Genomic DNA, 18,328 nt, shown 5'->3' on the forward strand with positions numbered 1-18,328 from the left:
CAAAATAAAAGGAATAGAATAGATAGGTACAAGTAAGATAAATAAATAATTAGAGTAATAAATATGTACAAACATAGATCCGTATATACAGGTGCTGTGGGGAAGGGAAGGAGGTAAGATGGGGGGGATGGAGAGGGGGACGAGGGGGAGAGGAAGGAAGGGGCTCAGTCTGGGAAGGCCTCCTGGAGGAGGTGAGCTCTCAGCGGGGACTTGAAGGGAGGAAGAGAGCTAGCAATCGTATTTATTGAGCGCTTACTATGTGCAGAGCACTGTACTAAGCGCTTGGGAAGTACAAATTGGCAACATATAGAGATAGTCCCTACCCAACAGTGGGCTCACAGTCTAAAAGGGGGAGACAGAGAAAAAAAAGCGCTTAGTACAGTACTCTGCACATAGTAAGCGCTCAATAAATACGATTGATGATGATGATTGAAGGAATGAATCATTATACACACACACACACACACTCTCTCTCTCTCTCTCTCTCTCTCTCTCTCTCTCTCCTCACGGTAAGGCAGGCCCCCTTCCTCCCCAACCGACGGGGCCGCCCTGTTCTCGCGAGATGTCGCGAGGCCGCGAGGAGGAAGGGGCGGGGCCGGCGGGCGGAGCGGGCCTCCCCCCGGGCCGCCATTGGTCGGGGCGGCGTGACGTCACGCGGGGGCGCGCGGGCGGGCGGCGCGCAGGCGCACCGGCGGCGTCGCTGGGCGAGGCTCGGCGTCGGGCCGGCCGAGCGGCTGGGGGGTCCCCCTCATCATGGAGGCGCCTTACTCGCTGGGGGTCAGCGTCTTCTCCGACCAGGGCGGGAGGAAGTACATGGAGGACGTCACGCAGATCGTGGTGGAGCCGGACAGGGAGGCCGGGGCGCCGCCTCACGACGACGACGACGACGACGGCCGCCGCCGGCCCCCCCCCAACGCCTCCTCATCGCCCTCCTTCTCCTCATCGTCGTCGTCGTCGTCGTCCGTGGCCTTCTTCGCCGTGTGCGACGGGCACGGCGGGCGGGACGCGGCCCAGTTCGCCCGGGACCACCTGTGGGCCTTCATCAAGAAGCAGAAGGGCTTCCGCTCCGGGGAGCCCGCGCAGGTCTGCGCCGCCATCCGAAAGGGCTTCCGAGCCTGTCACCTCGCCATGTGGAAGAAGCTCGGTCAGTCCCAACCCGCTCTCCTCCTCCTCGATCAATCGTATCTATTTAGTGAGCGCTTACTGTGTGCAGAGCACTATACTAAGCGCTTGGGAAGTACAAGTTGGCAACGTGCACCTCATAATAAACTCCTCATGAAGGGGTTGCTAAGCGCTCACTCTGTGCCGAGCACTGCTCTAAGCGCTGACGGGAATAAAAATGGTATCTCTTAAGCGCCTACTCTGTGCACTGCTCTAAGCGCTGACAGGAATAATAATGGTATTAGTTAAGCGACTACGCTGTGCACTGCTCTAAGCGCTGACAGGAATAACAATGGGATCTCTTAGGCGCCTACTCTGTGCACTGTTCTAAGCGCTGACGGTAATAATAATGGTATTTGTTAAGCGCCTACTCTGTGCACTGCTCTAAGCGCTGACAGGAATAATAATGGGATCTGTTCAGGGCCTACTCTTTGCACTACTCTAAGCGCTGACAGAAATAAAAATGGTCTCTGTTAGGCACCTACTCTGTGCACTGTTCTAAGCGCTGACAGGAATAAAAATGGTATCTGTTAAGCGCCTACTCTGCACTGCTCTAAGCGCTGACAGGAATAATAATGGGATCTGTTAAGCCCCTACTCTGTGCACTGTTCCAAGTGCTGACAGGAATAATAATAATGGTATCTGTTCAGCGCCTACTCTGTGCACTGCTCTAAGCGCTGACGGTAATAATAATGGTATTTGTTAAGCGCCTACTCTTTGCACTGTTCTAAACGCTGACTGGAATAATAATGGTATCTGTTAAGCGCTTACTCTGTGCCGAGCATTGCTCTAAGCGCTGACGATAATAATAATGGTATTTGTTAAGCGCCTATGCTGTGCACTGCTCTAAGCGCTGACGGTAATAATAATGGGATCTGTTAAGCGCCTACTCTGTGCACTGTTCCAAGCGCTGACAGGAATAAAAATGGTATCTGTTAGGCGTCTACTCTGTGCACTGTTCCAATCGCTGACAGGAATAAAAGTGGTACCTGCTAAGCGCCTACTCTGTGCACTGCTCTAAGCGCTGACGGTAATAATAATGGTATCTGTTAAGCGCCTACTCTGTGCACTGCTCTAAGCGCTGACAGGAATAATAATGGTATCTGTTAGGCGCCTACTCTGTGCACTGTTCTAAGCGCTGACGGGAATAAAAATGGTATCTGTTAGGCGCCTACTCTGTGCACTGTTCTAAGCGCTGACGGGAATAAAAATGGTATCTGTTAGGCGCCTACTCTGTGCACTGCTCTAAGCGCTGACGGTAATAATAATGGTATTAGTTAAGCGCCTACTCTGTGCACTGCTCTAAGCGCTGACAGGAATAATAATGGTATCTGTTAGGCGCCTACTCTGTGCACTGTTCTAAGCGCTGACGGGAATAAAAATGGTATGTGTTAGGCGCCTACTCTGTGCACTGTTCTAAGCGCTGACGGGAATAAAAATGGTATCTGTTAGGCGCCTACTCTGTGCACTGTTCTAAGCGCTGACGGGAATAAAAATGGTATCTGTTAGGCGCCTACTCTGTGCACTGCTCTAAGCGCTGACGGTAATAATAATGGTATTAGTTAAGCGCCTACTCTGTGCACTGCTCTAAGCGCTGACAGGAATAATAATGGTATCTGTTAGGCGCCTACTCTGTGCACTGTTCTAAGCGCTGACGGGAATAAAAATGGTATGTGTTAGGCGCCTACTCTGTGCACTGTTCTAAGCGCTGACGGGAATAAAAATGGTATCTGTTAGGCGCCTACTCTGTGCACTGCTCTAAGCGCTGACGGTAATAAAAATGGCATCTGTTAAGCGCCTACCCTGTGCACTGCTCTAAGCGCTGACGGTAATGATAATGGTATTAGTTAAGCGCCTACTCTGTGCACTGCTCTAAGCGCTGACAGGAATAATAATGGTATCTGTTAGGCGCCTACTCTGTGCACTGTTCTAAGCGCTGACGGGAATAAAAATGGTATCTGTTAGGCGCCTACTCTGTGCACTGTTCTAAGCACTGACGGGAATAAAAATGGTATCTGTTAGGCGCCTACTCTGTGCACTGTTCTAAGCGCTGACAGGAATAAAAATGGTATCTGTTAAGCGCCTATTCTGTGCACTGTTCCAATCGCTGACAGGAATAAAAATGGTACCTGCTAAGCGCCTACTCTGTGCACTGCTCTAAGCGCTGACGGTAATAATAATGGTATCTGTTAAGCGCCTACTCTGTGCACTGCTCTAAGCGCTGACGGTAATAATAATGGTATCTGTTAAGCGCCTCCTCTGTGCACTGCTCTAAGCGCTGACAGGAATAATAATGGTACCTGTTAGGCGCCTACTCTGTGCACTGCTCTAAGCGCTGACAGGAATAATAATGGTACCTGTTAGGCGCCTACTCTGTGCACTGCTCTAAACGCTGACAGGAATAATAATGGGATCTGTTAGGCACCTACTCTGTGCACTGTTCTAAGCGCTGACAGGAATAATAATGGAATCTGTTCAGCGCCTACTCTGTGCACTGCTCTAAACGCTGACAGGAATAATAATGGGATCTGTTAGGCGCCTACTCTGTGCACTGTTCCAAGCGCTGACAGGAATAATAATAATGGTATCTGTTCAGCGCCTACTCTGTTCACTGCTCTAATCGCTGACGGTAATAATAATGGTATCTGTTAAGCGCCTACTCTGCACTGTTCTAAACGCTGACTGGAATAATAATGGCATCTGTTAAGCGTTTACTCTGTGCCGAGCATTGCTCTAAGCGCTGACGATAATAATAATGGTATTTGTTAAGCGCCTACGCTGTGCACTGCTCTAAGCGCTGACAGGAATTATAATGGTATCTGTTAGGCGCCTACTCTGTGCACTGTTCCAAGCGCTGACAGGAATAAAAATGGTATCTGTTAGGCGCCTACTCTGTGCACTGTTCCAAGCGCTGACAGGAATAAAAATGGTATCTGTTAAGCGCCTACCCTGTGCACTGCTCTAAGCGCTGACGGTAATTATAATGGTATCTGTTAATCCCCTACTCTGTGCACTGCTCTAAGCGCTGACAGGAATAATAATGGGATCTGTTAGGCGCCTACTCTGTGCACTGTTCTAAGCGCTGACAGGAATAAAAATGGTATCTGTTAAGCGCCTACTCTGTGCACTGCTCTAAACGCTGACGGTAATAATAATGGTACTTGTTAAGCGCCTACTCTGTGCACTGCTCTAGGCGCTGACGGTAATAATAATGGTATTTGTTAAGCGCCTACTCTGTGAACTGTTCCAAGCGCTGACAGGAATAATAATGGTATCTGTTAAGCGCTTACTCTGTGCCGAGCACTGCTCTAAGCGCTGACGGTAATAATAATGATATTTGTTAAGCGCCTACTCTGTGCACTGTTCCAAACGCCGGCAGTAACGATGATGGTATCTGTTAAGCGCGTACTCTGTGCCGACCACTGCTCTGAGCGCTGACAGTAATAATAATGACATTTGTTAAGCGCCTACTCTGTGCACTGTTCCAAACGCTGACAGTAATGATAATGGTATCTGTTAAGCGCTTACTCTGTGCTGAGCACTGTACTAAGCGCTGACGGTAATAATAATGATATTTAAGTGCCTACCTTGCGCACTGTTCTAAGCGCTGACAGTAATGATAATGGTGTCCGTTAAGCGCTTACTCTGTGCCGAGCACTGCCGTAAGCGCTGACGGTAATAATGATGGTATTTGTTAAGCGCCTACTCTTTGCACTGTTCTAAGCGGTTACTCTGTGCCAAGCACTGCTCTAAGCGCTGACGGTAATAATAATGATATTTGTTAAGCGCCTACTCTGTGCACTGTTCCAGACACCGGCAGTAATGATGATGGTATCTGTTAAGCGCTTACTCTGTGCTGAGCACTGCTCTAAGCGCTGACGGTAATAATAATGATGTTTGTTAAGCACCTACTCTGTGCACTGTTTTAAACGCCGGCAGTAATGATGATGGTGTCCATTAAGCGCTTACTCTGTGCCAAGCACTGCTCTAAGTGCTGACAGTAATAATACATATTTACGATTCTATTTATTCTATTCTATTCGTTGTATTTTGTTAATATGTTTTGTTTTGTTGTCTGGCTCCCCCTTCTAGATTGTGAGCCCGCTGTTGGGTAGGGACCGTCTATATGTTGCCAACTTGTACTTCCCAAGCACTTAGTACGGTGCTCTGCACACAGTAAGCGCTCAATAAATACGACTGAATGAATGAATAATAATTATATTTGTTAAGCACCTACTCTGTGCACTGTTCTAAACACCGGCAATAATGATGATGGAATCTGTTAAGCGCTTACTCTGTGCCGAGCACTGTTCTAAGCGCTGACAGTAATAATAATGGTATTTGTTAAGCACCTACTCTGTGCACTGTTCTAAGCGCTGATAGTAATAATAATGGTATCTGTTAAGCGCTTACTCTGTGCCGAGCACTGCTCTAAGCGCTGACAAGAATAATGATGGTATTTGTTAAGCGCTTATTCTGTGCCGAGCACTGTTCTAAGCGCTGGCAATAATAATAATGGAATCTGTTAAGCGCTTACTATGTGCCAAGCACTGTTCTAAGCGCTAACAATAGTAATAATGGTCTTTGTTAAGCGTCTGCTGTGTGCCAGGCACTGTTCTAAGCGCTGACAATAATACTGATGCTATTTGTTAAGCACTTACTGTGTGTCAGGCCCTATACTAAGCGCTGGGGGAGATACAAGCCCATCTGGTTGGACACAGTCCCTGTCCCACAGAATAATAATGATGGTATTTGTTAAGCGCTTACTCTGTCCCGAGCTCTGTTTTAAGCGCTGACAATAATAATAATGATATCTGTTAAGCACGTACTATATGCCAAGCACTGTTCTAAGCGCTGACAATAATACTGATGGCATTTGTTAAGCACTTACTATATGCCAGGCACTGTTCTAAGCGCTGACAGTAATTATAATGGTCTTTGTTAAGTGCTTACTCTGTGCCGAGCACTGTTCTAAGCACTGACAATAATAAAGATGGTCTTTGTTAGCGCTTACTATGTGCCAAGCACTGTTCTGTGCGGTGGGGTGGATTCAGGGCAATCAGGTTGTCCCACCTGGAGCTCACAGTCTTAATCTCCATTTCACAGATGAGGTCACTGAGGCCCAGAGAAGTGAAGTGACTTGCCCAGAGTCAAACAGCTGACAAGTGGCGGAGCAGGGATTAGAACCCATGACCTCTGACTCCAAAGCCCATGCTCTTTCCACTAAGCCACACTATTGACGATGGTATTTGTTAAGAACTCTGTGCCGAGCACTGTCATAAGCACTGGGGGAGATGTGGTCTCCCTCTTCTAGACCGTCAGCCTGTTGTTGGGTAGGGATTGTCTCTGTCTGTTGCCGAATTGTACTTTCCAAACGCTTAGGACAGTGCTCTGCGCACAGTAAGCACTCCAATAAATACGACTGAATGAATGAATACAGGGTCATCAAGTTGTCCCATTGGGGCTCAAAGCAGCGTGGTTTAGTGGAAAGAGCCCAGGCTGGGGAGTCAGAGGTCGTGGGTTCTAATCCTGCCTCTGCCACTTGTCAGCTGTGTGACTTTGGGCATGTCACTTCACTTCTCTGGGCCTCAGTTACCTCATCTAAGTGGGAGTGAAGACTGGGAGCCCCACGTGGGACAACTTGATAACCCTGTAGCTGTCCCAGCGCTTAACAGTGTAAGGGTTTAAAACGTACCATCATTATTATCCCCATTTTCCAGAGGAGGTCACTGAGGCACAGGGGAGTGAAGTGACTTGCACGTGGTCACACAGCAGACAAGTGGCGGAGGCGGAATTAGAACCCACGATCTGGGACTCCCAAGCCCGGGCTGTTGCCCCTAAGCCTCGCTGCTTCTCTCGGTGCTTATCTGACTTGCTTCGTGGCTCTCTGCTTTCTCCCCATGGCTGCCTCCCTCCTCTTCTCTCCTCGATTTGTTCGCTTCTCTCTTTCTTTCTAGTCATGTTCGCCTCCCCCTCGGCACTGGGAATGAGTTGTGGGCAGGGATGGGTCTGTTGGCGTCTGCCCCAGCGCTTAGTACAGTGTAGGGTGGGTCTGTCTGTTGGAGTCGGGGTCTGCCGCAGCGCCTAGGGCAGTGTGGGATGGGTCTGTCTGCCTGGAGTCGAGGTCTGCCCCAGTGCTTAGGACAGTGCTGGACACATAGTAAGCGCTTAACAAGTACCATCGTTTTTATTATTATTATTACCTTCTGTCTATCCCAGCGCTTAGAATAGTGCTTGACCCATAGCACTTAACAAGTCCCATCATTATTATTGTTACCTTTTATCTACCCCAGTGCTTAGAACAGTGCTTGATGCATAGTAAGTGCTTAACGAGTACCATCATTTTTATTATTATTATCTTGTATCTACCCCGGCGCTTAGTACAATGCTTGGCACAGGGTAAGGGCTTAAATGCCATCTTTTAAAAAAATTAATATTACTTTATACCTACCCCAGCACTTAGAACAGTGTACTCTCCCAAGCATTTAGTACAGTGCCCCGCACATAGTAAGTGCTTAACAAATACCAAATTGTTACTATTATTATTACTACTATTGTTCTCCTCTACCCCCCTTGGTCACCTCTCCACCCCACTTCTCCCTGGCAATTCTATCACTCAGTTGTACTTATGATAATACGAATAATGATTATGGTGTTTAATAATATTGATGGTATTTGGTAAGTGGCCACCCCAAGGTCACACAGCAGACAAGTGGTGGAGTCTGGATTAGAACCCGCATCCTCTGACTCTCAAGCCCCTGGTTTTTCCACTAAGCCCCGCTGCTTCTCAATAATAATTATGGTATTTCATTCAGTCGTATTTACTGAGCGTTTACTGTGTGCAGCTCTGTGTGAGGAAAGTGGTTGTAGTAAGCGGCCCTCCCCCCAAATCTCTTCCCGCCCTTCCTTCCCTCCCTGTCCGGCTTCCCTTCCCTTCTCCCCGCGGCCCCGGAAAAATGTGATCGCCCTTCACCCCCCAAAGTGGCAGCCATCCAGAAACCGTTGGAAACAGGGTATCAAATTTCGTGCAAAAGGCGCAAAAACTTGCCGGCGACAGTGACGGGGATCTGGGAAAAACAGGGGCCGAAACATTTGGATGGGATGCTTTCCCTGAAGCAGAGGCCCCGATAGTTGTATTTATTGAGTGCTTACTGTGTGCAGAGCACTGTACTAAGCACTTGGGACAGTACAATAATAATAATAATAATAATGATGATGGCATTTGTTAAGCGCTTACTATGTGCAATAGAGCATACACATTCCCTGCCCACGATGAGCTGAAAGTCTAGATGGGGAGACAGACATTAATAGAAATAATTGAAATTACAGACATGGTCGTTAGTGCAGTGGGGCTGGGAGGGGGGATGAATAAAGGGAGCAAGTCAGGGTGACCCAGAAGGGAGTGGAAGGAAAGGAAAATTCGGCAGCCGTGTCGGATGACGTTCTCAGGTCGGAAGAGAGGACTTTGTCCTGGAGCTCTTGAGCCAGTCAGTCGGTCGTATTTATTGAGCGCTTACTGTGGTGCAGAGCATGTTACCAAGCTCTTGGGAGGGTACAATAGAACAGACACATTCCCTGCCCGCAACGATCCCCGACAGTTGTCTGGGAGGACTTGTTTGGAACTTTACTCACGTTGTAAGAATCCGCTCTATTTGGCACATGAAGGCTGAGCGGACAAATAGGCTCTATCTCTCTTGAGCACCTTGCTCTGCGGCTTTGAGCTGAGGCATGTTTCTTTTCGACTATTTAAAATAACCGATAAATGCTCATCAGAGTAATGAATGATGCAGCAGTAAAGCTGAAATATACCCTTTGAAGTTTTAAGTCCAGTTTTTGAACTGAAGCCAGTGTAATGCAAGAAAAAGATCCTACGATTGAGATGGTTCGAGTAATTTAAAAAATAGTTTCGGCAAAGAAATGCATCACGATTTTAATACACTTAAAGTTTATACGAGGTCGTGTAACTTTCTCATCGGTGTCGACAGCACCACCATTCTCCCTCTTGTCTCTCAAGCCTATAACCGTGGTATTCTTGACTCCCCTCTCTCTTTCAGCTTCTGCACTCATTCAGTCTGTCGCCAGATCCCGCCGGTTCTATCTTAAAAACGTCTCCAGAATCCACCCTTTCCTCTCCTCCCGAACTGCTACCATGCCGGTCTAAGCATTTGTCATGTCCAGACTTGCCTCAGCTGAACCCTCTGCCTCCAGCCTCACCCCTCTCCAGTTCATACTTCACTCTGCCTCCCAGCTCATTTTCTAAACATCCGCACTCCTCAAAAACCTCTGAGGGTTTTCCACTCGGCTTCAAGCAGAAACTACTGACCGTTGACTTTAAAGCATTCAAATCAGCACTTCTCCCACTCCCCCATTTTCCTCATTCCTCTAACGCTGCCTTCTAGATGGCTTGCATGGCTCCTCTCAAACAATCCTCACCTTGCCTCCTCTCTCATCGTTGATCTCTCAGCTCACCTGTTTGGAACTCCCTCCTCATTCCCATCCTGCAGACCACTCCTCACTCTTTCAGAGCCTTCCTAAAATCATAATTCCAGGAAGCCTTCCCCCTTATTCATCTCATCTCACCTCATCGCCTCACCCTATTTCCCCAGGGTGCTGTCATTTCAGCATTTTTGGGTCACCTAAACATTTGGGTCCTTTTTCTCTTCCCTCCGCCACTGCCTCCTCTCCCCCCCACTAGATTGTCAACTCCTTGAGGGCAGGGATAGTGTCTGTTAGCCTCTGCCTTAATACAGTTCTCTGCATAGGGTAGACAGTCAATGAAGGCTATTTAATTGACTGTACCATAACCCTGTAAGAGGATGCTCACTAACATTCTTTATCATGGTTTGTAGGTTAGAATAAAGTCGCAAGTTCAGTCTTTACATAACTTAAGGTGTTTGTTTTTATCTGTGTAGCTCTGGTAAGTTTTGGTTATTCATTCAGTCAGTCAGTCATTTATTGAGCGCTTACTGTGTGCAGAGCACTGTACTAAGCGCTTGGGAAGTACAAGTCGGCAACATATAGAGACGGTCCCTACCCAACAACGGGCTCACTCGAGTTGTCGGGGAACAAAGGCAGAAATTGATTGAATAGCACGCTGATTCACCAAATGTGGAATTTGAAAAATTATACTGAGTTAAATTTCAGAGTGGCCTAGTGGAAGGAGCCTGGAGTCAGGAAATCAATCAATCATTAGTATTTACGGATGGCTTACCATGTGCAGAGTACTGTACTAAGTGGTTGGGAGAGTATAGTACAATATAGCTGGTAATAGTTCTAATCCTGACTCTGCCACTTGCGTACTGTGTGACCTCGGGCAGGACACTTTACTTCTTTGTGCCTCAGTTTCCTTATTAAATACTGTTTTAATAGCACGGTGTTTAATAGTACACTGTTTAAGAAGAATAAATGCCTAATAAATGTCACAGTTATTACTTTTATATTGAAAAAAAAGCAGCTAATCAGCCCGTTTCTATAGTCTGCATTCACCTGGATTCCTGCCAGGAACTCTGATTTTCCCTTGGAGCAGCCAGTCAATTGTTGATAACAGGACTTTTAAACCAGTCCCTTAGGAGTGTTAGATTTGTTTTCGTTCATGTGCAAGAACAGAGGTGGCGGGGAAATGCAGTAGGTTCTAGAGCTGCTCTATTTTAAAGGTTGGAAGGGCTATCTGAAAGGGCAAGGAAACTTGGTGGAGCGAGAGAAGACACAAATAGAGTTCAACAAAGAATTTGTTTTTTTTTTTCATATCACTAAGTGGGAACATATAGGAGATCTTGAGTGTGATGTAAAAAGATTTCTGGCTGAAGGACGATGTTCTGATTTTTCCGAGAGCTGTCAAATGGTTCTAACAGTAAGTGTTCCTAATAGAAAGAGTGGGCACTTCTAGGCAAGACCAGTGTTTTTATGTAGAAGCTACTTTCTTTACATTTTATTTCTGTGTTCTTGCAGGTTTTAGGCTTTTATGGACAAGTAAGGTGAAATGTTTTATGTACCACAATTAGATCTCTAAGAACTTGAATGGTATTTAAAACGCGTCACCTGATATCTGTAAAAAATATATACATATTTTTTAAAAAAGCATACATGGATCATTACCAGGTTGTCTTGACTTGGCAGCCTTCGTGTTTTAAGGGAAGAGATTAGAAGAAACTATATTTCTTAAGACTGGAAATAACATATAGTAAATGGAATAAAAACGTTTGGAGGAGGAATTTCCCACATTTTTTAGAGGTCCTTTCTTCCTGGGTCAGTGAATTTAGTTTACATGTTTATCCTGTTTCACCCCAGGGATTTTGTTCCCTCTAATTGAGATGAAGCTATTTTAGAACCAAAGAAAAGTTGTGCTGCTTGCCAAGTTTTTTTGCGGGGGGAGGGAGGTGGAGGGGGAGTCGTGCATTAAAGAGTCAGATCCCCGGGGAAAAGTGCCTGTCAAAATATGCAGTTAATTTTCTTTTATATTACTAGCTGTACCAAACAATTGCACTTGAACCTCAAAGGTTGTTAATGTTATTTTGTGGATTTTGCGATTATCAGCTTTTTGTCCAATTTCAGCCCGGTCTTTTGTCAGTCTGCAGTCACCTCTGTGTAGCTCCACTTGCACATCCCACCTTGCATTGCTTAGACGTATAGTTCTGGGCCTCAGACAAATGACTTTCACATTCAATCCGTGTTAGCCCTGTTGGTCATCTTTATTTAACCCTTGGTAGGACGATTGCCAACCAAACGAAGCCAAATCTGCCACTTTGATCAAATAGCCATGTTTTAGTAAGAGTGGAGTGAGAAATTCTAAGGAGGAAAATGAGATGATAGAGTATTTGTGTCCTCTTAGCAATGAAATAAGCCACAGCCTATGCTCTGTAAGCTCTTACACCTAGCTCTTAACCTAATCCACAAATTCTTTTTTTCTGTTTTAGTAACTGTTTACAGATAATTTCACTTTGGTCCTCATTGTCATTCAAATTTTGTTGTCTCTGTTGGCTTTTTAAACCATGTTCAGTAGATGCCCGAGTCAGTTCATTCATTGTCGTATTTATTGAGTGCTTACTGTGTGCAGATCACTGTACTAAGCGCTTGGGAAAATGCGATACAACAATAAACAGTGACATTCTCTGCCCACAGTGAGCTTACTATGTAGAGGTGGGAGACAGACATAAATGCAAGTAAATAAAATTTCAGATATGTTCATAAGGGCTATGGGGCTAGGAGGGGGAAGAGTAAAGGGAACAAGTCAGGGCGATGCAGAAGCGAGTGGAAGATGAGGAAAAGTGGGGATTAGTCTGAGAAGGCCTCTTGGAGGAGATGGGCCTTCATGAGGCTTTGAAGGTGGGAGAGGGTCATTGTCTGTCAGATTTGAGGAGAAAGGGTGTTCCAGACCAGAGGCAGGTTGTGGAGCAGGGATAGGCGGCGAGACAGTTGAGATGGAGGCACAGTGAGAAGGTTAGCACTAGGGGAGTGAAGTTTGCCGACTGAGTTGTAGAAGGAGAGACCTTTCTTCGTCACCCTGACTTGCTCCCCTTGCTCCTCCCACACCTCCAAGCTCCACAGCACTTAGGTGTGTATCTGTAATATTTATTTGTATTGATGTCTGTCTCCTCCCTCCTAGACTGTGAGCTTATTTTGGGCAGGGAATGTCACAGTTTGTTGTTGTATCGTGCTTTCCCAATCACTTAGTACTCAGCACACAGTAAGTGCTTAATAAATACCATTGAATGAGTGAATGAGAGAAGCGAGGTGAAGTAGGAAGGGGCAAAGGTGATGGAGTGATTTAAAGCCAATGGTGAGTTTTGTACTGCAGTACAATGCAGTAGTTGCATTCCTGAGAGCCCTTGAGTTTTCAAAAAAATTGGTTGAGAGAAAAATGGTTGTATTAAAGGGAAGACTGTTTTAAAATAATTACAATTTTGTCACCCCCAGTTGAAATTCAAGAAGGCTTTGGAAAAACAAAAAAAGCTTGTTTTTTAAGCAGTCTGATGTGAAGCTTCCAGCTGTAGCTCATTAGTGCCATTAAGGTAACCAGTTTGCCATGCTGAATGTTTACTGCTCTGGTAAACAATGGCAATGAATTTCTCATCTAGGGTTGCTAAGATTCTGTGATCGAAAGTTTGAAATGAAAAGTTTTTATTGTGGTAGTAAGGTCAGTCCTGCCGGTTTATGACTGCTACAATTAAACAACATTCACCTATTCTTCCTTGTATTCTGTCTAAATCGGGCTCTAAAGATTGTGTTCTGTATTAGGATAAAGCTAATGGTTTGGGTTGTAATTGCAGTGTTGTTTTGGGATGGCCAGAGTATTTGGATGGAAGGTGAAATTTGTATTGTTTCAACAGTGCTATTTATTGAGCACTTAGTGTGTGCAAAACACTGTACTAAGCGCTTGAGAGAGTACAATACAACAGAATAGGTAGATATGTTCCCTGCCCACAGTGAGTTTACAGTCTAGAGACAAGCTTACAGTCTTGCTTGGTTTTTGTTTAGCCGGCCCGAGTTCAGTGTAGGAAGATATTTACTAATACTCTAGTTCAGATTGGTACAGTTCTCTTCAAAGAAAGATCCAAGTTATGGTTTTGCTTGTTGTTGATTTTTTTTTTAATCTGAAATTCAGTTAGGTGTTCTAGTTGAGTTTCCATTAAATAGTGAACAGAACAAAAGTTAAAAAAAAACATACTGGAAGAAACCTGGATAATGTGTTTTCATACTAATATTTTAGTTGAACTTTGCTTTTATATGCAGTTTTTTTATGGTATTGTAAGCACTTACTATGTGCTAGGCACTGTACTAAGCGCTGGGGTAATATAAGGTAATCTGGTTGGACATGGTCCCTGTTCTACTTAGGGCTCGCAATCTTAATCCCCATTTTACAGGTGTGGTAACTGAGGCACAGAGAAGTTAAATGACCTGTCCAAGGTCACACAGCAGGCAAGTGGCAGAGCTGGAATTAGAACCCAGGTCCCCCTGACTTCCTGTTCTCTGTTCATTAGGCCACCTTGCTGGTGAAATTCATTAAATATAATTATTTCTACATCTATTTATAAAACAATAGCAGGGATATGAGAGAAGTTTGAGATGTAAATATTAGCTACTTGGTAAAGAAATAACTCACTTGGAATCCTTGTGTAATTGTAGTATAGTTTCAGAGCTAGATTGAGGTTTTAAATTGGATGAACTTGTCTGTGAATAAAGTGAGAGAAATTCTAAAATCATACATATCACTTATGGAATCATGTGGTATTGTCACTATTAACCACTGGGCAATCTGGGGAGACATTTTTATTTATTCAGGAGCCAAATCAATCAATCAGTGGTATTCATTGAGCTCTTATTTTGTGCAGAGCACTGGACTAAGCGCCTGGAAGAGTACAGTACAACAGAATTAGCAGACGCTCCCTGCTCATAAAGAGTTTACAGTCTAAAGAGGAAAACAGGCGTTAATTTGAATAAGTAATTTGTAATACACAATTTAAGGCTATGTACATAAGTGCTGTGGGATTGGGAGTGGGGCGAATATCAAGTGACCAGAGGTCACAGATTGAAGTTCATAGAAGGGAGAGTGATCCTGGGAAAAGAGGGTTTCATCTGGGAAGGCCTCTTGGATGGGATGTGAGCTTAGTAAACACATTCCCTGCCCACAAAGGATAATGGGCAGGAATAGCAGCATGCCTTAGTGGCTAGAACACGGGCTTGGGAGTCAGAAGGACCTGGGTTCTAATCCCGGCTCCTCCAGTTGTTCACTGCGTGACAAGTCACTTAACTTCTGGACCACAGTTACTTCCACAGTAAAATGGAAATTAAGATTATGAGCCCCATGTGGGACATGAACTGTGTCCAACCTGATTAGCTCATATCTACCCCAGTGCTTAGTACAGCGCCTGGCACATAGTAAGCACTTAACAAATACCATAAAAAAAGAGTTTACAGTCTAGAGGGGGAATATCTTCACTCTGGGCCTGAGAAACGGGACTCCTGACTGTCCAAAAGACCTTTCCCTCCCTTCAATATCCTCTGTGGGAGAGCTGAAAGTAAGGTAGAGAGATGGGGCGAGGAGTGGCCTGTTGATGTGAGCTTCGTTCACTCATTCCTTCCCCAGGCGTGCGTGCCCTCTTGAACAACTCACACCCTCCCCAGTGCTCTTGGCACAGTTTCTCGCTAGCTGGCAGCAGGTTCAAAGCCGTGTGCTAAAAATACTTCTAGGCTGGGAAACAGACTGAGCATTGAGCAGGACCCTCCCGTAAAACATAGGCGTGTGCTCCCGATTTAGTCTCATTAGGCCCCCCTAGAGCTGAACCAATATAGTGTCAATCTTTAATCATAATTTCCTGAAATTTGTGTAATTAAAAAAAAGTTCTCAGCAGTATGTCTCTTTAGAGTCAGCGGCTTTTGTTGGGACACACAATAATCTTCAACAATCACAAGGGGCAGTTGAAGATTGGTGCTAGGTTCAGAATGGGAAACAGCACGGCCTAATGGATAGAGCACCAGCCTGGGAGTCAGAGGACTTGGGTTCTAATCCCGGCTCCACCACTTTCCTGCTGTGTGACTTTGGGCATGTGATTAACTTTTCTGTGCCTCAGTTTTCTCAACTGCAGAATGGGGATTCAATACCTGTTCTCCCTCCTTCTTAGACTGTGAGCCCCTCATGGGACAGGGACCATGTCTGAACTTATGAATTCGTCTCTACCCCAGACCTTAGGAGAGTGCCTGGCACATAGTAGGCACTTAACTCATACCATAAAAAGAAATCTGCTGTTGGAGCCTGCAGTTGGTGATTCTCTCTTGGTATGAGGGGGCCCTTAAGAGCCCTTTATCCATTTTGAATTTTAGGTATCATTAAGGTTACCATAGTTGCCCCCCGTTAAGGCTTATTAGGCAGTGTCCAATTAAGGAATCAGGGAGTACGTTATTTGGACCTTAGGAGACACAGTTCTGGCAACAGAGTGTCATGGAATCAGAAGAGATGATTTGTGTCCATGTGTGTGGAGCCAGACCCAGTAAGCGTACAGTTCAAGTCTTCCTAAACACATGACTGCAACCGTTCGAGTTACAGGAGAAGTGGGCGAAATTCATATTTACAAACAGAAACTTAATTTCACCAACTTCCTGGTGGTCATGGGGTTTGAAATTGAGAGCATTGTGTAGTCTACTTCTGAAATGAGTAGACGAGCAGGCCTGGTGCCACTGTTTGAATTAACTGTGTAATTGTGCTCCTGTGCAATGTGAGTATGTTGTGGGCAGGGATTGTCACTGTTTATTGTTTTGTACTCTCCCAAGTGCTCAGTACAGTGCTCTGCACCCAGTAAGCACTCAGTAAATACGATTGAATGAGTGAATGACCTCCCTGCCTCCTGTGTTTCCCCTCTCCAGCCCATACTTTGCTCTGCTGTTTGGATCATTTTTTAAAAAGCGTTCAGTCCACATCTTCCCCGCTCCTTAACAGCGTACAGCGTTTGCCCCTCTGCCTGCACATCAAACAGAAACTTCTTACAGTGGGCTTTAAGGCACTCAATCAGTTTGTCCCCTTCTCCCTTGCCTCACTGATTTCGTACTACAACCCAGTTCCCACCCGTCTCTCTTTTCAGTGCCAGCCAGCACACTAGCCCTCAATCTCGTCTGTCTTGCCTCCGACCCCTTTCCCATATCCTCCCTTATTAAAATCACATCGCCTCACAGATGCCGTCCCCGATTTAGCCTGCTTTTTCCCTCATTCCTTCCCATTCCATGGCATAGGGGATAGAGCACACAGGCCTGGGAGTGAGAAGGTCGTAGGTTCTAATCCCGGCCCTGCCACTTGTCTGCTGTGTGACCTTGGGCAAGTCACTTCACTTCTCTGGGCCTCAATTATCTCATCTACAGAATGGGGCTTGAGACTGTTGAGCCCCTTGAGGGCCAGGGACTGTGTCCAACCCGATTTGCTTGTACCCATCCCAGCACTTAGTAAGTGCTTAACAAGTGCCGTAATTATTATTATTAGTACCTATGCTGTTGGATCTGCACCCATGAAGCACCTTTGGATTTATTGTTCCTTAAAGACACTGGCTAGTGAGCCACTAAAGCACAGACTATCTGAAAGCATTAGTAATATTACACCTCTGAAAATCCCCAGTTCACAAAATTGCTCTTGCATTCTTTCCTAACTTGAATATTTAGCTTCCAGGGAGTTCTTCCAAACATCCTGTTTTCCATGTGTAAGAAGGGTATCTGTTGACACATTTTTTTCCAGGCAGCTGTCTGACTCTTCACACACGCTTTAAATATTTAATCTATTTGCTAAAGGCTGTAAACCGACAAGCTATTTCTTCCAAATGACTCCTAGTGAGTTGCATTTCCCTTGTTCCTTGAATCTTCAGACACTGTTCATATTTGACTTTTATCTCATAGGAAGTCTCAAAATTTGCCTCGTTCTTTTGTAAAGCAAGGGTTGTGTTTTTTCCTTTATTAAGGAAAACCGGAGTTAGGTTATTCACTCTGTCCATCCTTCGGATGCATGTGCCCCAGTTGTTTCTTCTGATCTCGTGGCCTACAGTATCCAAGCAGTATCATATTTTTGGGAGAACTTGTCCTTATTCCCTAGCAATGACCTTGCCAAGCTGCCAAGTGAAAGCAACATTATGGCACAACTGAGTGAGCAACAAAGATTCCTTGGCTGCCTTGTCCGGCAGGAAACTTAAATTTGCTTAGAATGGTTTGACATTGGTGACTTCTACCATGTTGAATAGTTTGGTCTCTTGACTAGAAAAACATTCAAATAATAAGCCCGTTGTTACCTTTGTTAACTTTAGTAGGTGCCCTAGAATATTTGGGGGCAAGGGAAGGCAGGGTTTAGGGAAAAGGAAAAACAAGGTCTTACCGTATTTTTCTTTTGTTGTTTAAAATGGTAGTACAATTTAAATATGTCAAAATTCAAAGGTCTTCTAGGCAGCTCAAGGATACTCAGTGTGTTCTCCAGGGTAAAAAGCTCATTGTCCTTTGTTCAGAACCTAATTTATTGTAGGTACCTGAAAATTAAATTCAATCCATTCAACTTGATCGAAAGTTACCTCTGATTTACTGTTAGGAGCATATGAACAGATGGTTAGCAGTTGGCTATAGCAGAAACACTTTGCTTAGCATACACCTGCCCTCCGCAAAATAAAAATATAATCCCTGGTCAGCAAAATATGCTAGACCGAATAGA

The 18,328-nt window shown here is 45.2% G+C and overlaps 1 protein-coding gene across 1 annotated transcript in view; it reads left to right on the forward strand.

Moving 5' to 3' along the window:
* The first annotated feature begins 722 nt into the window (after positions 1–722).
* PPM1D (protein phosphatase, Mg2+/Mn2+ dependent 1D) overlaps positions 723–18,328 on the forward strand; it is a 40,203-nt gene continuing 22,597 nt past the window's right edge. The window contains 1 exon segment of the mRNA XM_038759472.1: positions 723–1,144. Coding sequence (XP_038615400.1) covers positions 754–1,144 — 391 coding nt within the window. The 5' untranslated portion in view covers positions 723–753.

This window comes from Tachyglossus aculeatus, chromosome 17 (assembly GCF_015852505.1).
Source record: "Tachyglossus aculeatus isolate mTacAcu1 chromosome 17, mTacAcu1.pri, whole genome shotgun sequence".
NCBI classification, from domain to species: domain Eukaryota; kingdom Metazoa; phylum Chordata; class Mammalia; order Monotremata; family Tachyglossidae; genus Tachyglossus; species Tachyglossus aculeatus.